The following is a 21,626-nucleotide window of genomic DNA, read 5'->3' as shown; positions in this document are numbered from 1 at the left end:
TAGCTTATATTTAGTGGACATTTGGTTAACCAAATTCAGTTATAGGAAGAACAGTTCATTATTCCACATGGCTAAAAGAATTACAGAAGTGCATAGGAAGGTATAAGTACGTGATTTGTGCCTGTATTAGTTCATAGCATGATCTTGAACAATTGAAATTGGTGATTTGCTGTTAACTTTCTGAAAACTTCCAAATTGTAATCCTTCAGGATTCAAATTAATTATCTAAAATGAATCCTTGTAGAAAACATAATACCTGTCTATTTCAGAGTAACAGCCTGCAATACTTTCACTTACATATGTTGTCAGGATCTTTAGAGCTTACTGCTCACTTTGGGATCCCTTACAGTGTCCAGTCAAGTGTCTACAGCCAGGAAAAAAAAATTAGTGAATCTGGGGAAAAAGCCAAATTAACTCACATGCAATTGTTCCTCAGTCTGTCTATTCTTCTATATCCCTTAGCAACATGTTCCAGTTTATATACCTTTACAATCAGCAATTTCCCAGAACCCATAGTGGGGTCCAAGACTGGTATCATTGGCACCATAAAAGACTGATAGGAATTTACATACACACAGGCAAGTCCTGGCTTTCAGCACAAAGTTGGGAGTGGCTTTGTGAATGTTCCATGAACTCCTTCAGGGAGAAGGTTAGTTAAGAGAGTGATTATATCATCAGGGAATTCTAGAAAGGGTGACTTTTTAAGTGATTAGATAAAAGTTAATATTCAGTAAACATCACAAGTAAGGCAAAGATTGTCTTTTTACTCAGCACACCACTTTGTTCCCCAGCAAATAGAGTACTAATTAGGTAACCAGGCAACCTATATAAACAGATGGGGAATTACAGCCTTTGGTTCATTAGCATATTCACCAAATGCTGTAAATTCTACAAGTCTGAAGTCACACCTTTGCACTAAGAGGTTGAAACAAAGAAGACACTCAAGTTTCTAAATTATCACATACAGGGCTTGATGCCTATCAGCTGCTCTGATTGCTTGCACAGTGGGTCTATCACTCCAGGTGGAGAATGTCTTTCTCTGAGTAGGTAGTTAACTACTTTTACTACTGTTTCTGAGAGTAATGCACAAGCAGTAAATTCCTGATCTAAGATCATCAGTAAACTGTGGGGAAGGTGAGCATGCAGAGTTAGGAATTTTTTTAATCATTTTTTATTTTAATTTTAAATAGCTTGTTTTACATGTCAATCCCAGTTCCCTCTCCCTCCCCTCCTCCCGCACTCCCCTTCCCCCCCACCCTCCCACCCTATTGCCAAATCCTTCCACATAGGGGACATCTAGAGTCTGTCATTTTACTCTGGGTAGGGTCCAGGCACTCCCCTAAGAGTCCAGGCTGAGAGAGCATCCCTCTTTGTGCTATAGGCACATGAAGACTGTTTGTATACCAGGGATAGACACTGATCCACAGCTCAGGGCCCCATAGGTTGCCCAGGCCTTCTCGCTGACACTCACATTTGGGGGGTCCAGATCAGTCCCATGCTGGCCTCCCCACTGTCGGTCTGGGGTCCAAGAGCTCTCCCCTGTTCAGATCAGCTGTCTCTGCTGGTTTTGCCAGCCCATTCTTTGCCAATTTACTCATCACTCCTCTCTCTCTGTCACTGGGTTCCTTGGGTTCAGTTCAGTGATTAATTGTGTGTTTGCCTTTGTCACAGGATGAAGGCTCCCGGATGGTTATAGACATCAAGTTCATTATCAGGAATGGGCATTCGAGGTGGTCTCTCCACTATTGCTTAGCTTGCCAATTGGTGTTATTTCTTTAGATCACTTGAGGTCGCTCTGGTGTCTGATCAGTTAGGAATTTTTTAATGCAAGGTTAGTTTTAAGTCATCACTTTCCTCATCTATAACTGAGGTATAACCAGGGCACGCTTACATTTACTATCTATCTGGGCAGTTATGAATCAGAAGCTTTGAGCATGTAGTAATTCTATGTCCTTGGATTACTGGGAATGTCTTAGATGTTATTCTTTTGCTTGGGCCCAAATACTGACCAAATCTCTGTAGATAAGGATAATTGCAGGAAGGCAGTTCTCTGTATTCACATAGTAGAGGGAAACAAAGACCCAATAGTGGAAAACAGTTTTCACATATAACTAAGGTGTGTAACTGGTAAACTCCAAATGCATGAGAGAAATTGGGCCCAGTAAGTAAAGAAACAGTGCTGAACTATGGAAAGTAAGCCACAAGATTCTTACTGAAATGAATAAGCTACTAGAAGGATCAACAGCAAGAAACAGCCGCTTTTATTCACAAGATTATGACACCAAATACTACCTCAATAATGGTTTGAATTTACCTAGGCAGAGCCCCTGAATCTGATGGGTTATCCCATGAAATGACGCTGGATAATTACTGTGTGATCTTGCGGTTTGTTACAATATGTTGCGCAGAATTCTTCAGTTCCTTCCTGTTCCTGGGTTATGTTTTCTGTTTTTCATTTCTTTTATGTCATGTTGCTTGGAATTCATGGCATGGTCAAAATACTGTGTCTTAGTCATGGAGATAGTCAAATAAGGTGAAGGAACTATGCATTTAGGGTCTACACGGTATTGTTCTACCAGCAGTGTGCCTCTAAATGCTTTTCTTCCAAATAGAATTCATTAAATAGCTTAGATACATGGAAAATGAAAAAATAATGACTTGTAGGGATGTCAAATGAGAGCAGAGCATAATAATATTTTGTTGAATTGCTAAATGCTATATTTTGAAATGTTTAATTAAATCAATTACAGAAAAGGAGATGCAAAACATCAGGGTTTGAAATGTAGATAAATGCATATTAACATGTAGACAGAATATAGCATTGAATTTTAAATTAGCTACAATATAGAAATCATTGCCTTAATCCCTACATTTTTCTTTTTCTGTTATAAATGAACTCATTCATATGCCATAAGAAGCATTCATTGTAAAGCTATTTAAAATATGAGCCTTAATTAATTATTTTTCTTGGTAGTCTATCCTTGGGCAAAATAGTTCTGAGTATTAGAATTCTGCAGTCCCACAGCTCCTACGTTGAAATCTGTGCTTGAAAAATCACAGGAGTGAGAAATGTTGGTGTGGGTAATTACTTTGGTAGCAAAAGCTGGTTATCCGGAAGGCTTTATAAACACTAGACCAGCTCATTTCTAGTTGATTAATTGATGTTGTAATTTCAGAGTCCTTCCATTGTTTTATCTCTGTAATGATAACTTTTACTTCCATTCTCTGACAGTCCAACTCAATCTAGTCAACCCAGAAATGTTACAGGCTCTAGTTTACCCTCATGTCCCTGGACTTTGTGATCATGGGAAATAATTCAGATGATACACACAGATCACAAAATAATAGGGGTGAGAGAGGACAATGTTAACAGGGACACATGTGTCTGACTATACTAGTAAGTCCCCCCAACAGCTATTATTTCCTTTTATGTCCTACTTCACAAATGATTGCCAAATACTGATCTACTACCCAAGACCCCAATGATTTCTGTGGCCTCCTCACTGAGACTACATTCATGGAGTCTGGATCAGTCCCCTGCTGGCCTCTCAGCCATCAGTCTGGGATTAAAGAGCTCCCCATTATCCAGTCAGCTGTCTTTGTGGGTTTCACCATCATGGTCTTGACCCTTTACTCATCATTCCTCCATCTCTGTCACTAGGTTCCAGGAGTTTAGTTCAGTGTTTAGCTGTGGGTGCCTGTCTCTGTTTCCATCAGTCTCTGGATGAAGGTTCTAGGATGGCATATAGGGTAGTCATCAACCTTACCATCAAGGAGGGGCATTTAATTTAGTCACTCCACTATTGCTTAGTTTGCCAGTTGGTGTTACCCGTGTAGCTCTCTGGAGATCTAACTAGTGTCAGCTTTCTCCTCAAGTTTATAATGACTCAATCTATTATGGTATCTCTCATCCTACTCTGCTCTATTCTTATCTCGACTCAAACTTCCTGCTCTCCCTAATCTTCGTCTCCCCTCCTCTTATCTCCTGCTCTTTTTCCTGGCTCACTCTCCCCTCCCCCGATATTCCCAATCTTCTCAGGAATCTTGCCTCATTCCACTTCTCTGGGATATCATGCATCTCTCTTGGAAACCTCCCTGTGTCCCAGACTCACTGGCATTGGGATTGTTGGCTGAGATTGCCCTGATCCATATCTAACATCCATATATGAGTGAGTACATACCATTTTTTACTTTCTGTGACTGGGTTACCTCACTCAGGATGATTTCTTCTAGTGCCATCCATTTGCCTGCAAATTTCAAGATTCCATTTTTTTTTCCACTGAGTAGTACTCCGTGGTGTAAATGTACCACATTTTGTCTGTCCACTCTTCAGTTGTGGGGCATCTAGGTTGCTTCCAGGATCTAGCTATTACATATAATGCTGCTATGAACATAGTGGAACAGACATCCTGGTTGTGTGAATGGGCGTCTTTTGGGTATATGCCTAAGAGTGGACTTGTTGGATCTTGTGATAGACTGAGTCCCATTTCCTGAGGAATCTCCATACTGATTTCCATAGTGGCTGTACGAGTTGGCACTCCAACCTGCAGTGGATGAGTGTACCCCTTTCTCCACATCCTCTCCAGGACAAACTGTAATTGGTGATTTTGATTTAGCCATTCTGACAGGAGTAAGATGATATCTCAGAGCTGCTTTGATTTGCATTCCCTAATGGCTAATGATGTTGAACACTTTCTCTAGAGTCTCTTTGACATTTTATAATCCTCTATTGAGAATTCTCTATTTAATTCAATCCCCCACTTTTTAATTGGATGCTTTGGTGTTTTGGGGACTTGCTTCTTGAGTTCATTGTAAATTTTGGAGATCAGCCCAGTCTCAGATGTGGGGTTAGTGAATATCTTTTCCCAATTAGTGGGTTGCCTTTTTGTCTTGCTGACTGAGGCCTTTGCCTTACAGAAGCTTCTGAGTTTCAGGAGGTCCAATTTATTAATTGTTGATCTCAGTGTTTGTGCTACTGATGTTATGTTCAGGAAGCAGTCTCCTGTACCAATTCGTTCAAGGGTACCTCCCAGTTTCTCTTCCAACAGGTTCAGTGTGGCTGTATTTATGTTGAGGTTTGATCCATTTAGACTTAAGTTTTGTGCATGGCGATAGTCACGTATCTATCTGCAGTCTTCTATATGCCAATATCCTGTTACGCCGGCACCATTTGTTGAAGATGCTATCTTTTTACCATTGTATAATTTTAGTTTCTTTGTCGAAAACCAGGTGTTCATAGGTTTTTGCATTAATCTCAGGGCTTTTAATTCGATTCCTTTGATCTACCTGTCTATTTTTGTGCCAATACCAAGCTGTTTTCAGGACTATAGCTCTATAATAGAGCTTAAAATCAGGGATGGTGATGCCTCCTGACATTGCTTTGTTGAGCAGGGTTGTCTTGGATATTCTGGGTTTTTTGTTTTTCCATATAAAGTTGAGAGTTGTTCTTTCAAGGTCTGTGAAGAATTGTGCTGGGATTTAATGGGGATTTCTTTGAGTCTGTAGATTGGTTTTGGTAGCATTGCCATTTTTACTACATTGATACTACCTATCCAAGAGCATGGGAGATCTTTCCATTTCCTGGTGTCTTCTTTAATTTCTTTCTTTAAAGACTCAAAGTTCTTTCAATACAGGTCTTTCCCTTGTTTGGTTAGTGTTACCCCCAGGTATTTTATATTGTTTGTAGCAATTATAAAGGGTGATGTTTCTCTGATTTCTTTCTCAACCCTTTTATTGTCTCTATTTAGTAGGGCTACTGGTTTTCTTGAGTTGATCTTGTATCCTGCCACTTTGCTGAAGGTGTTCATCAGCTGTAGGAATTCCCTGGTAGAGTTTTGTTGGTCTCTTATGTAAACTATCATATCATCTACAAATAGTGAAAGTTTTACTTCTTCCTTTCCAATTTGTATCCCCTAGATCTCCTTTTGTTATCTTATTGCTCTAGCTAAAACTTCCTACAATATTGAAGAGGTATGGGTATAGGGGACAGCCTTGCCTTAGTCCTGATCTTAGAGGAATTGCCTTGAGTTTATCTCCATTCAATTTGATGTTGGCTGTTGGTTTGCAGTATATAGCTTTTATGATGTTTAGGTATGTTCCTGTTATCCCGGATTTCTCTAAGACCTTTATTATGAAGGGGTATTGAATTTTTTTCAGAGGATTTTCAGCATCTAGTGAGATGATCATGTGATTTTTGTTTCTCAGTCTGCTTATATGGTGGATTACATTGATGGATCTGTTAAACCTGTCTTTTTATGGGTGAGATAACACCATTAATTCATTTGTAATTCTGATAGGTTTGCCTTTATATGTAACTTGGCCTTTTTCCCTAGCTGCTCTTAATATTCTTTCTTTATTCTGTATGTTTGGGGTCTTAATTATTATGTGTTGAGGGGATTTTTTTCTTGGGTGCACTCTATTTGGTGTTCTGTAAGCTTCTTGCACCTTCATTGGCATGTCTTTCTTTAGGTTGCAAAAGGCTTCTTGTATTATTTTGTTGAATATGTTTTCTGGCCCTTTGAGGTGGGTTTCTTCACCTTCTTCTATACCTATTATTCTTAGGTTTGGTCTTTTCATGGTGTCCCAAATTTCCTGGATATTTTGTGTTAGCAATTTGTTGGACTTAAAGTTTTCTTTGGTCGATGAATCTAATTCTCCTAGTGTATCCTCAACACCTGAGATTCTGTCTTCCATTTCTTGTGTTCTGTTGATTATGCTTGCATCTGTAGTTCCTGACTGTTTTCCCAGTTTTTCTATTTCCAGCATTCCTTCACACTGTGTTTTTTATTGTTTCTATTTCATATTTCAACCCTCACACTGTTTGAATTGTTTCTTGCAATTTTTGCTTTGTCTTTTGGTCTATTTCTTGATTTTTTGTATTGTTTTTTTCTTCCATATCTTTAAGGGATTTTCTCATATCCTCTTTGAGGGCCTCTATCATTTCCATGGAATTGTTTTTTATGTCATTCTCTTTTGGTTCATTTGTGTTGGGGTGTTCCAGTCTTGTTGGTGTAGGGTCTCTGGACTCTGGCGGTGTCATATTTGTTTTTCTATTGCTCCTTGTGTTTTTATATTGTCTCCTTCCCATACGATCTTGCAGTGGTTTCCAAAGGGTGCCTCTTCCTCTCCTGGTGAGTGTGGGACCAGAGTTCCCTTTTTGTGGGTATAGGCAAGTTCACTGTTTTGGTAGATCTCCACTTCCTGGTCTCATGGGTGGAGAAATGGACAAGGATGCTGGGATGCTTTGGATCTCACTGAGATGGATGGTAACACCAGTGGTATACCCAAGGCACAGGAGTGTGGCCTGGAGACAGGCCCTGATAATCTTAGTCACCTGGGTGGAGCAGGAGACTATGGTGCACTGGTTCCTGCCTCTGGGTTGGAAGATGCAGTGGTAGACCCCAAGCACAGGCAGCCGGTCTAGTCCTAGTTCCATGGAAACTATGGCTCCTGCTGCCTCCACCAGGATGGAAGCCTCAGTGTTAGAGACCAGGTACAGGCTTTGACCACTGTTTTTCCTGCAAATATTTATACTTTTTAATCTCTAAAAATATTAGTGTTTGTCACATGAATCACATTGATACCTTACATTTTATAAAATAGAGGTTAAGTATTGCAGAGTTTTGAACAGTCTCTTAGTGAATATCAAACTTCAAATGATTGATTCTTCACAGAAAATGTAGATTTTTCTGAATATATAAGTATTCATATACTTAGTGTTTACTTTTTGAATTTTCAAAAGCAGTATTGAATATTAATGGAAAATGTGTGTTAACAATACTTCTAGTACCAAATATTTTGAGGCAAAAGCCTGGAATGCAGTGGCACTCCACAAACTAGGTTCTGGAAGCCCCTAACACTAGGCATGGTTTCCTGTTCCCAACATGCAATAAAAGTAATGACTAGTGATGAAAAACAGAGATATAATTTATTATTGTGGCCATATTTAGTAGTGGAACAAAATATCATATATGCAGTTACCTGAAGTACTGATATGAGATTTAGGATTCTAAAGAGGAGGAAATGGGGCAGGAATCAAGAGGTGTGCATATTCAGGCAGTGAGGTGTGCATATTCAGGCAGCCTTGGTCTCAATGTGGTCTCGTTGGTCATTGTCTCAGCTCTGTTCACACCCCTATGGGTAATTACTCTTATCTGAGGGTAGATATATCCAGTATATTCCCGCTGTTTCCAGGATCCATGGTGACTCAACAGCAAAGGGTAGGGACAACAGCCTTTCCTTGTTCAGTGAAAGTAAAGAAGAAACAAAATGAAAACAGATTATGAAATTGTATACTGCTTCCAGCAACCTAATGGGCCAAATAACTAATCCCAGCATTGTGAGGAAAAGTCAGACATATCTCTGTGAGTTCAAGGTCAGCCTGTTTTACACAGGAGTTTCAGAACATCCATGGTTATATAAGGACATAATGAGACCCTGTCTCAAACAACAACAAAATCAAAAAGTGAACTCTTCACTGAAAAAGCAACTCTTGAATCCTTTTGTAATTCATACTATTTGGAAGATAGAAAAATTTTTTTGCTTGCTCATTGTATGACTGAAATGGATTAAATAGCAGAAGAATGTCATTTTGTACAAACAGGACACAAAAGAGAATGACTGCAAACCTTGCCAAGACAAGGCAGAACACTACTTCAAAGTATCCTGCTTCACAGAAAAGTCTGTCAAATATGCTAGGGGTATAGGCTGAAGATGAATGCCCAGTGTTGCAAATGAACTTTCATTATTAAGCATTTCCAATATCACAGCATTTATCACACTGATAAGATCTTTGGAGACTGGAGTAGTCTATATCTCTTTTACAGCAACTCTTTGAGAGAGACAGAGACAGGAAGAAACACTTATGTCTATATAAGGGAATCTAGCACTCCAGATATATTTAAAGATTAGAAGCTAGGATACCCTTAGGAGAGAGAAGATAGTACTTGTCTTTCTGGACGTGGGTGACCTCACTCAGTACAATTTTCACAACTTTCATTCATTTATTTACAAATTTCACTTTCAGAATGTGGAAAACAATTCTCTCATGTACATCTGTTTTTTCTTACCTACCCATCAACTGATAGACAATTAGGGTGCTTCTGTTTCCTAGCTCTTGTTAGTAGAGCAGCAACAAACATGGATGTGCATGTATCTCTGTATTGTCCTAGGGGGACTTTGGGGTAAAGGTCCAGATGTAGTAGACCTAAGTCATGTGGTAGCTTTATTTCCAATGTTCTGAGGAAGCTCTAGACTTCCTTCCTGACTTGCTGTATTAGTTTACATTTTGACCAACAGTCTTTAAGGGTTCTCTTTTCCTGTGAGCATGTCTAAAATATTCCAAGAATAAAAGCATTAAAACACAAAAATCCTGGACTATTGGAGTTTACAATTCCCTCCAAGTTGGACTTATTTTATGGTTCCAAAGATAAATATATTATACATAATATATTACATACATATGTAAAATGTATTCATAACATACACATTTACCATATAATATATATGTATACACACAAACATACAATTCTTGTATCAACTGTTGGGAAAACATTAGCACCTCTAATATGTATTTCTTAGGGTCTCCTACATGGAATAACAAAAGGTGGATCTGCTTTATTTGTTTTTCATTTGTTTCAACACAGTCTCATGTATTTCAAGCTAACCTTGACCTCTCTATATGACTAAAGTGACTAAAACTGTCCAGAAACTTCTCATCCTTAATCTCTACTTCTTGTGTGTTTTCGATTTCCAGGAGTGTGCTAACAGGCTTGGTTTTTCCAACCAGTACAACTGTCATTTTCTCTGCGTGATATTTTATGAAAAACAAATAAACAAAAACAATAAAAAATGCCTTCTGTGTCTTGTTTACCTGGATGAGCAACTCTCGTGTTCATACGGTAAAATGTAAACAAGTTCCAAGGGAAGAAAGAGTTTTCTCTCTGACATGGACAGGTTCATGTCTGAAATTCCCATGACAAAAGATAAAGATGAAAACACATAGGAGTATATTTTTTGTAAGTCTTGTGTACATGGGAGCATCTGACAATGAAAAGCTGCGTTTGTATTAAGTTTAAAGAAACGAACTAATGTGGCTATGCAGAGTTTAACACTGTCAGCATTAGTGTTCTTCAAGCAGTCTGCTCAAATTCTGCTGTGTTGTGTGGTATCACTTTGCTTTGAGTACAGTTATAGGAGTGTCTCTGACTTCCAACAGAGGCCGGTCAGGAATTTCTCTCTTGGCTTTAAGGGAGCATGTGCAATTCTTGCTTCTGATTTTCCTTTTTTTTTTTTTTGACATGCGCGTGCGCTCACGTGTGCCTGTGTGTGTGTGTGTGTGTGTGTGTGTGTGTGCGTGCATGTTTTCATGAGCACGCGTGTACGTACACACATGTTTGTCTGTTCTATATATCAGGTACTGGGATCTGTCTAGGGTATGGCTGTGATATTTCCTTGGGATTGGATTGACTACTGGGTGAAACAAGAACCATGCAGCAGAGAAAATGAAAGTCTTTTTGGTTTTAGGATGGAGCAGGGCCTGAAGTGTGAACGGACTCTGATTTAAGTATTGTATAGGGCCCCTGGGTCCTCCCCTTCCCGTAATTAATGCAGTTTGATACAAGCATACACGATTTTCCACCATTTCTCCTCACATTGTCTCAGGAAACCCCCTGCTTTCATTTTCTTGTCTCCCTATGCCTGTTAACACTTTGAAGGTGTCTGCCTCATCTATCTCCATTAGTTCATTCATTCATTATTTATTTATTATTATTTTTTTTTATTTTGAGACAGTAGTTGGTTGAATCTGAAGACTGTTGTTCTGGTTATTCTACACACAAAGCATGTTCTGCTATTTTGCTGTTGTTTGTTCATTTTGTCAACTTAAAACTAAGCTAGGATCATCTGGAAAGGAACCTCAATGGAGAAAATGACTCCATCAAATTTTCTTACAGGCAAGTGTGAGGGGCTATTTCATTGAACGATGGTGGATGTGGAAGAGCCCAACTGATTGTAAGTGGTGGCACCCCTGGACAGATGGTCCTTGCTGATATAAAAAAGCAAGCAGAGCAAGCTTTGAAGTTATAGCCAGCAAGCAGTGTTCTTCTGTGGTCTTTACTTAAGTTTCCACCTCCATATTGTTGACCCCATTTTCTAAAATTCCACAATAAATGTAGTTCCTATTACTGTATAGTTGAAGAAATTAGAAGAAAGACAAGTTGAATAACCAGACCCAGAGTTTTTTTCCTGAATAAGGACCCAAACTGCCTGACTCCAGTGCTATGGTATAGCAAGTGTGAGTGTCCTCACTCCCTGTTGGAATCATGGTTCTCAGTGTGTTTCCAAATTAAATGATATAATTCTTTCTTGATTCTTTGGGAATTTGACATCATGCACCCTAATTTCCCTCATCTCTCAATCCTCCCATATCTGCTTCTCATCCTGCAGCATCCTTCTCGATCCCACCCCCAAAAAACTCGCAAAATTAACTAAAAGCAAAACAAACAAGCAAAACACCTCACTCTTCTGTCTTTTCAGCCTCTCCAATACCTCGTCATTTGTTCTAGTGGCATTGAAAACTGCAATGTGTCACATAGTATACCTTTTGTTCAATCAGTCCGATCCACAAGTGATCATTGCATGAGTTATTGTTCAAGGCCTTTGGCTTCTGGCACACCATCATCATTGAACACTCACTGAAACTCCTCTTAGATATGGTACCATTGCCCTGAGTCTTGTAGATTCTGTGGCTATTATTCTACAGGACTCTCTTCTTTCAATATAGTATCTAAAATAATACTTGGCTGTTGTTTAAAGTTTGTGAACCTCTCTTGAAATAGTGAGATTGGCATTCCTGTGTGACATGGACATAGGAGATTTTGATTTAATATACTTCTCTGACTAGCTTTTTACACTTCTTTTAAAATATTAAAAAGTCAGGAGAGTTGCATTTACACAATGACCTAGGGAGTATGAACTTTTGAGGGAGCTGTATGTATTTCTTCAGAAAGGCACTGATGTTGCTGACATCATTTTACAAAAAAATAATGTGTCTCTGTGCATACACAGCTCACAAGTTCAGTTAGTTATACATGTTCAAAACAAGAACTAAACCTATACTGCAGAGGAACATAGTCTTAACCACTCATTTACACACAACTTATAATAATAATTATTGAATATTAAATATATCCTGAGTACGGGTTCCAGAAATCATAAGACTCCAGGTACCAAGCCTTTAAATCCTGGTGAGAGGATGCCAACAGGAGCTCTTAGTCTGTCTTCTATTGACTGTTACAATGACCATGAGAACCGTTCTCTGGGCACACAGAGGATGGTTGGATAAAAGGAGGATTTGTCTTAGATAGCCAAGCACTGATTTATAAAAGAAGGAATTTTGGTTTCATAGGTGATGTTTGTGGAGCAAATTCAACATCTAGAAAACTCACTGAAATGACACCTTTTATGTTTTTTTAATTTACTGTTTTTTTTGTTTTGTTTTGTTTTTTGTTTTTCGAGACAGGGTTTCTCTGTATTGTTTTGGAGGCTGTCCTGGAACTTGCTCTGTAGACCAGGCTGGCCTCGAACTCACAAAGATCCACCTGCCTTTCCCTCCCAAGTGCTGGGATTAAAGGCGTGCTCCACCAACGTCCGGCTCAAATTTACTGTTTCTTAATGTTGAAATAAAACAGAACGTTTTCTTCAAAGGGGGCTGAAATATTTTCTGAGTCAAATATGAATGAACTTGAACTTGAAACAGAAGTTCTGTGGCTCTGAATGGCATGCTTCTCAGTGAAATTTGCTATATAATGTTTTGTTAGTCAGAGAATGAAAGACACTCATAAATCAATGTACTTAGGGTTCATTGGTGCAGTCAGCACACAGCTGAGTTACACAAAATGAGTAATCTCTTCTGTAGATTTCAGAGGCTCTTTGATAACATTCTTAGCTTTTGAGTTAGTAGAAACTAGTGGTCTGCAATGAATATGCTCCAAAGATTTTAGCTGACATTCAACAGAGTATAAAATACGATGCAGATACGGGTGGCAAATGGTTTCTTCCTATTTAATCTAGTGGTAATTCTACACAGGCAGCGGCAAAACTCCCCTAATCTAAATAATTTCTTGCATGTGTGCCCAGAGGCTTTCCCCCCCACATAATTCAGATTTTATCATGTAGACAATTAACATTAACAAATATAATTTCCAGTTATCTTAATTACAACACACTATGTATTTCCTACTTCAAGCTTAACTGACTCAGTCATCATGAAAACTTGAGGTATAGTGAGGAATTCAGAGAGAGAGAAAATAGCATTATTGTTCACTGTTTGAAGGCCAGTGACCTGGAAGATTGAACTGACTGCTTTAAGAATTTCTAATGACACAAATGGAAAACAGAGGGTTAAGAGGCTTCATCGTGTTGGTATATAAGCTTCTGTGCTTGCTTTGTTGAGAGCACAATAAGCACAATAGGGATGTTTTTGGAATGCTTTCAACATTACTCTTTTCGAGTATAGTCCAACATGAATGACTTCTAATTTTCAGTATTAAATATTGTTAAATAATACAGCTATTTCCCAAAACTAAAATAATCTATTGTTACATTAAATTTTTATCAGTTTTAAATCACTGACTTACCACATCACTGTTATTTTCAAGTCTAAATCAACTGCACTTCATTTCTTTATTTGGTATACAGCCGTGTTCCTGGACAATCTTTCATTTCCCATAATGATCATTTATGATCTTTTCAGAGGGAAAATCAGCTAGAGCCTTTAGATGCCTTCCATTTGTCTGACTATTATATTGTTTGCTTTAACATACAATAGATGGTATAGAGACTATATTGTATGTGTGTTAATCTGAAATTTCTTTCTTTATTGATTGCTTTTGATGCTTCAATAGAAAAGATACCAGTGCAGATGCTAATCCCAAGAGTCAAAAGGCACAAGGTAGACATATGGATTTGTGACACATACATTTTAGGTCTATAAAACATATTCTCAAAATCAATTTAATTGTTTATCTGTGAGAACATTCGTAGAGTTAAGTGTCAGTGCAGAAACAAATTTTCTGAAAACCATGACTTATTTTGAAAAACAGATCTATTTATAGGTTCTAAGTGAAAGTGCATGAAAACTATGCTGTAAGTTAAATACTGCAAACAGAAATTCATGATGACAATGCTCTTGCATTGTCTTTAAAGATGCTGATTAGGCTTGCAAGATACAGAGCTAGGGTAGTTTGGGTAAACATATTTAATATGGAGATAGGAATGCATGATTGAGCTTTAATCAGAAATGAGATGGAGGGAGTTTGGTTCATTATTAGTGAAATCTATTGAAAATTATATGTGTAATTATAGTTTATGTCATATTGCTTTTCCCCTTTGATGTATCAGCAAACACTGAAAAGTAACAAGCCAACTAAATCAGTGTTAAACCCAACAAGAGATGTTATCTTGGAAATAGACATTTGATAACCACAACTACCCATTAAAATGTTTTGATTTACATCTAACTTAAAAAATTTCATTCTTATTCATTTAAAAATGTTGATTGGATATTTACAATGTTTACATTAATTATAATGCTGATGAAATCAAGGAAATCTCTAATTTAAAGGTTCAAATATAGATTAACTCTATGAAAAAAACTTTTCTAGTCCCTATTATTTAGGCCAAATCTTTAGATAACAATTAACTTAGACCTTGGTTGTATTGAGTCAGAAGCAGCTTTAGATGACTTTGGGTAATTATTTAACCTCTTCAAGATTCAATTCATAGCATTAAAAATGATCAGAATATCATTTATTATTTATAGCCACCATTATTAAAATTTGAAACTATGTATTATGCATCTGTGATGGTTAACCTTGGTTGACAATTTAGTAGGGTCACCTCAATCAGCTGGTCAATCTGCAAGCGTATTAACTGATGGGGGAGACCAACTGTGATTGTGAGTCACAACATCCGGTGGGCTGAGATCTGAGCAGAGGTGATTGTAAGATCTGAGCTGTCATCCACAAACTACTGACCTGACACACATGTAAACTGATAGAGACTATGACAGCATACAAAAGATCTACACAAGTTCAAACCAGACAAATGCCAATTACAGAGAAATGAAAGCAGACCCAAAGAAATACACATTTAAGTGCTGAACAATATTAGGTGTGAAGGATTATTCATTTATTTTTACATTTTTTTCATCTTTTATGATTATTTCTCAACAAATGTATTCCAAAATTATTGACATCATCTTGAATCTCTTAGAAAGACCAAATATCACTTTTGTATGGTACACACACCTGAATGCCAGTAATCTCTGAGTGGAGAATCATAAGATCAAAAACAGCCTGGAAAATATTATGAGAAAAATAATATAGAATACCACATTCTAATCAGATCAAATGAATCAAAGTATTAGCAAAAATAGCAAAGTAGTTTTAAATCAAATTATATGTTAATCGCACTTATTTCTAGAACAGAAGTTACTCATATAATCATACAACAATGAAGCAATTGTTTTAGTTAAAAGGTTATAAGACGGCATTTTGGAATTAATAAGGCAGGTTTGTAGAAAAGATGATATTGTTAGTAACTTCATAAGTTTCTTTTATGTAGTTAAGGTAATAGAGATAGAATTTTTCTTTTAATTAACATATTTCTAATGTTGTATCTATTTCTCCAAAGCGTATGTATTTTAGTGGCCCATAAATATTTTACAACATTTTTCCACTTTTGAAAATTTCATATGAGTACTATATTTATATATTTTACCCCTTTCTGCCCTCTATCCAGCTCCTCAACTGTTACTCCAATTTCCTTTCAAATTCATGACCTCTTAGCCTTGTTACTGTTACTTCTATATATTTACACACATACGTACAAATTTATAAATACCACCCACTGAGTTTATTCAATGTAACTCAGTATATGTGTTTAGGGCTAACTACTTGGGATTGTATAACCATTGGGGAGTTAATCACTGGAGAAGACATCTCTTAATTACCTATAACTTTTTATATAGGCTTGTGGGTGTATGAAATTTCCCCAGTTCTCATTGGCATGGTAGCTGGTGCTTTGTTTAAGAATAGTATAAGCAAACATATTGTTGAAATCTCATGGGGGCAGCACCCCTGTAATGTGAAGAAGACTATCTCACAGAAAACATCTTACTGCTCTGGCACCTAGCAAGTGTTTTCATCCCCTTTCCCTCAGTGTTCATTAACTAAAGATGTAGAAGTTGGGTGGCAAATTTAAAGTGGGATTGACCACACCTTTGTCCATTACATTACTCCTTATATTTTAAGCAGTTGTGAATTTCTATAATGGTCTCGTCTTGAAAAAGTAGCTCCATTGATGAAAAAAGAAGAACTACACTTATCTAGGGTTGTGACGATAAACATTTCAAATGAAGTTACAAATTATTCCAGTTTAAGTGACAGTCATCCACCAAACACACACACACACACACACACACACACACACCCCTGGGATACACAGCCTCATCATCCACTGGCTGCACTTTTTTCATACATGCTGAGCAGCAGTACAGCTGGAATACAGGGTAGATTTATTTTAGATTTGGGGAAATTCTCCACACTGATTTCCAGGTGGGCTGCACCAGCTTGCACTCCCATACGTAATGAATGATAGTTACCCTTTCCCCACATCTGTAATTGCAATTTTCATTGCATTATTGACTTCTAAGAATTCTTTTTTTTTATTTTGGTTAGAAACAATCTTGTTTCACATGACAATTCCAGCTCCCTCTCCCTCTCCCCACCAGGTCCCCCAGTCCCCCACCCAATCTCCACTCTGATCACTAAGGAAGGTGAGGCCCTCCATGGTGGATCTCCAGTAACTGTCATTTCATCCAGGGCAGGGCCTAGGCCCTCCCCCAAGATCCTGGCTGAGAGAGCCTCCCATATTGTGGCATGGGCACTCAAAGTATATTTGTACGCCAGGGGTAAATACTACCCAAGGCCCCATAGATTACCTAGGCCTCCTCACTGACACCAGTATTCAAGGGGTCTGGGTCAGTCCCATGCTTTCCACACAGCCATCAATCTGGAGTCCAAGAGCTCCCCATTGTTCAGGTCAACTGTTTCTGTGGGTTAAACTAGCCCACTCTTAACTCCTTTGCCCATCAGTTCTCTCTTTCTGACACTGCATTCCAGGAGTTCAGTTCAGTTCAGTGTTTGTCTATGGTTATCTGCCTCTGCCTCCATCAGTCTCTGGATGAAGGTTCTGTTTCCTAGACTCTTTGGCAGTGGGATTGTATGCTGGTATTCCTCTGATTCATGTCTAAAATCCATAAATGAGTGAATACATACCATGTTTCTCTTTTTGTGACTGGGTTACCTCACTCAGTATGGCTTCTAGTGCCATCCATTTGCCTGCAAATTTCAAGATTCCATTGTTTTTTTCCCACTGAATAGTACTCCATTGTGTAAATGTACCACAGTTTCTTTATCCACTCTTCAGTGGTGGGGCATCTAGATTGCTTCCCTGTTCTGGGTATTACAAATAATGCTGCTATGAATGTGCATCTTTTGGGTATATGCTTAAGAGTGGAATTGCTGGGTCTTGTGGTAAACTGATTCCCATTTTCCTGCGAAATCTCCATACTGACTTCCAAAGTGACTTCTAAGAATTCTTTTGACAAGTCTTTTGTTACACTTATATTCACAAGTGTGTTGTCACACTTATAATATGAAAATATTTTTCTCCTAATTTAGGTTGATTGCTTTCTTGTTTTGCCAATTTTTATTTAAAGAGCAATATTTTAAAATGTATTGACTTAATTAATTTTAATGAATTACACTAAAAAATACAGCCATTGTGAGATCCAGGGACATAATAAGTATTTCCTAAGGTCTTTGGACTTATTTTCAGATAAATTATACACAGAGTACAGACATCTATATGTATTGTTGTTTATATGCTATTCATTCACATATATTTTTCTTTAACTAAGCTTTGTGCTTTTGTCAAAGATTAGTTAGCCATAGTATGGATGTATGTGGCCTTTATTGTCTTAGTCTTCTACTGATGTCTTCTATCAGTTGCCAATACTATACTGACTTGATAAAAATTATTTTGTGATACCTTTAAGTATAGTCATATTTGTTTTCCAAAAACAATGTTTTTGTTTGTTTGTTTTATCCTTTTTTGCATGTTTGGTTTTGTTTTTCCGTTTCCACATCCTTTGCATTTATTGCATACATTTTAAAGGCAGCTTATGAATTTCTACAAAATGTCTGAAGGATTTCATTTAGGTTGGCATGGGATTTCCTAAAGAGAATGGCATTTGATTGGATTGGGATTTTAGTTTTTGAATTCTTATTCAATTCCCATATTATTTTCAACTTCTAAAACTACTTTATCTTGTGTGCTTAATTTACAAAGTTTTGTCGTTTGTAAGTGAATAGGCTCACTTATTTTTTTCCAAAAGAAATACTTTTCTATCATCTTTTGTTTGTTTATGTTACTTTTTAAACCACAGTTCAATAGATATGGATTTTCTCACTCATCCTTTGCTTTTGTTTTATTCTGCGACATACTCTGATGAACACAAAAACAGTTAAAATATAATACAAAACATACTGTGGTGATTCAGTCAAAGAATTTCTGATGTAAAGTTCCCTACTGTTGATAACTGATGGACTTTCATCTCTCACTTTCTGGAGCAAAAGTTGATATCACTGCCTTAATATTTACATGTTCGTGTTAACTATATTTTATTATTTCAGGTGATTGTCAAGTCAGGACCAGGAACTTTTCTTAGTCTGGCGGTTTATGACAATTATATCTTCTGGTCTGACTGGGGACGAAGAGCTATTTTGCGTTCCAACAAGTACACAGGAGGAGAAACAAAAATTCTTCGTTCTGATATTCCACATCAGCCAATGGGAATCATAGCTGTTGCTAATGACACCAATAGCTGTAAGTTGTTATAGGGACTATTTCCTAATTGTACAACCTGCCACCTCTTTGTTATTCGTGGTAATATATATTTTGTGATCATGTATTTTGGGATATAATATTCAGACTTTGACTACTTGGTTATCCAAATTGTCTTAAATGTTTAAATAACTTCTACAGAATTTATTTGGTTACACAAGAACAACTTAAGTTTTAATTATTTTTAAGGTCTATTTCACTGTCCCTTTTTTCTCATATCTTTGAAATTAAGGGCTAACTTGTTTCTGGAACGATAATTTTCTTAGGTTATCATCTTGGTTTAGACCTTCTGCAGCCATTGGATTACTTACAGAATTGTGGTTTAAAGTAGGAAAAACTCTCATAATGCCATGACATTCTCAAACTGTCTGAGTGTCCTGGAAATTAAGGCAGTTCAACAGTTTTCTGTTACTCATGGAATCCTTCATTGCAGGTGAACTCTCTCCATGTGCATTACTGAATGGAGGTTGCCATGACCTCTGCCTTTTAACACCTGATGGAAGAGTGAATTGCTCCTGTAGAGGGGACAGAGTATTGCTAGCTAACAACAGATGTGTGAGTAAGTAATGGTAATGTGTGTAATATGCTTAAAATATATTGATATTGTGTTATGGCATTCATAAATTTGCAGAGGTTCATTTATTTTATATCTGTTTATGCAAGAATTCAGTACGCTGGGATTTTCTTGTAGCATCCTGTGATAAGTAGCAATATCCAAGAAAATAACTTAGGAGTCACTGTGATTGAGGCCTGACTCTGTTAGGACGAGCCACAGAAGTTCCTGCACACAAGCTCATCTATCAAATTATAGCTGTGTCTTTGAGACTCTCACAATTATGAAATTAATTACAGCTGAAATGAACTAAAATTTATGCAGGAGATCAGTGGCCATGGAATAACCTCCTCAATAGTCTATGGCAGTATGTAAAGGAGAGAGAATGGCTCATGCAGCTTATTTGTAATCATTTCCAAACTGTTAATTAAAGAATCTAACTTTCCAGCCTTGCACAATGTTTATTCTTCCCAAAGGCATTGCAGTCTGTAATTAGTACCATTATAATACACCCTTATTAACAGCTAAATTTTCAAAATAAACAATGGTTCTAGTGTTTCAATATTACCATGAAAAATTACCAAGCTGCGTACAAAAGGTTAATTTCCCTTTAACACTGAAACTTGTCCTATCTATGTGAAAAAGGTGGAAAGTGAAACATCTTGTTGGAAATCAGTGAACTGATTTTCAAAATGTGCCAATTTTGACACATCTCCCTTTCCCCCTTTGTATTCTTTTCTCTCATCTTTCTTGTCAGGAAATTAACATAAGTGGGTGCATTTACCTCATTGGCAATAAGTACTTTTCATCTTTATCTTCATACACCCTTTATCTACCAGGAGGATCTTTTCTCTCATTTGCTAAGTGTCTTTTGTTTTGTGAATAGGTACCAAAACCAAGGATACATCTTAGGAAAAATATAACTTTAGCTTTATAGACGACTGTGATAGACCAAAGGAGAGATGTTTTAACTAGTTACTGAATTTTGATGCAAATAAAGGATTTTAATAAAGGGGGCCTCACTTCCCTAGAACTCTTTGTTGCCTAGCAGTTGTCTGAACAGATCAACACTATCTGCATTGTCTTTCAGTTTGCTTTTGTGGGTAAAGTCCTAATAATCAGGATCTGATGACACATGCATACCTGGAACATCAGTCATACATCACAATCATTCATGTTTCTCTCACAGGTCACACTACAAGCTAGGGTTGAGGTAATGTCTTTGATAAAAACAGCAATGGGAGTGTGCAGTGTGCAGTACAGGCCTGTTACTACACCAAAGTTTATATTTAACTGCCCCTAATAGGCTACCTCCTACACTCTGCTGCTGAGAGGTGGAGAGGCCAATTTGAAACTATTTTAAACATGCAGAGTTGCACTGCTATGGAACTGAAGTGTGGCACTGGGTTCCTCATGGGGGCAAATTGCTATGGAGGCATTTTCTATCAGTTATGTGTTTGTTTTGAAATTACATGATCCATTAGCAAAACTGCAAAGAAGCTGTGACTTTCTACTTGTCAGTCCATTGATGATAAACCAGAATATTTTTCACACATTTATGGCCATACCTTGATTGATTCACTAGCATTGTTTATGAATGTTAGTGGTCTCTTTTATTTGTTAACACATATTTCAAGGTAAATGTAGAAAACCATTTGTTGCCTCAATTGTTGAAAAAATATTTAGGTATTTGCTTCTCATACAGCATTGTTAACCTCATCAAGAACCATTGCAAATACAAGAAGGGCAAGCAGACTTCACTAAAGCACTTGCCATGTAAGAGAATGAGAGGAAAAAGCAAACTTGTCTGTGGAAAGAAACAGGACGCCTTCAGTGCTCTGTATCAAATGCAAATGTGAGCAAGAATTGTGCTAGCACATAATTTATTTTTAAATTATATGTATATCCTATTTTCATTCTGATGCAGTGATAAAACTCTTTGAAAGCATCATTGTGGAAAATGGTTTATTTTATCTCACAAATTACAGTTCATCTTTGGGGGAAGTCAGAGTAGCAACTGAAACAGGAACCTGAAGCAAAAACAATGGAGGGACACTGCTTATGACTTGCTCATCTGGCTTCATTAAGCAACCTAGTACCCCTT

At 37.4% G+C, this 21,626-nt stretch overlaps 1 protein-coding gene across 6 annotated transcripts in view; it reads left to right on the top strand.

The window, feature by feature from the left end:
- The window catches only part of Lrp1b (LDL receptor related protein 1B), a 1,890,041-nt gene that overhangs the window by 1,557,759 nt on the left and 310,656 nt on the right, over positions 1-21,626 (top strand). For all 6 annotated transcript variants that reach the window (XM_040745299.1, XM_040745298.1, XM_040745301.1 and 3 more), the window contains exons 44-45: positions 18,759-18,951; positions 19,403-19,528. In XM_040745299.1, the coding sequence (XP_040601233.1) occupies positions 18,759-18,951; positions 19,403-19,528 (319 nt within the window). The remainder of the gene's footprint in view (positions 1-18,758; positions 18,952-19,402; positions 19,529-21,626) is intronic.

This window comes from Mesocricetus auratus, unplaced genomic scaffold, assembly GCF_017639785.1.
Source record: "Mesocricetus auratus isolate SY011 unplaced genomic scaffold, BCM_Maur_2.0 Super-Scaffold_100004, whole genome shotgun sequence".
In the NCBI taxonomy this organism is placed as follows: Eukaryota; Metazoa; Chordata; class Mammalia; order Rodentia; family Cricetidae; genus Mesocricetus; species Mesocricetus auratus.
This window is presented reverse-complemented; position numbering and strand designations above follow the sequence as displayed.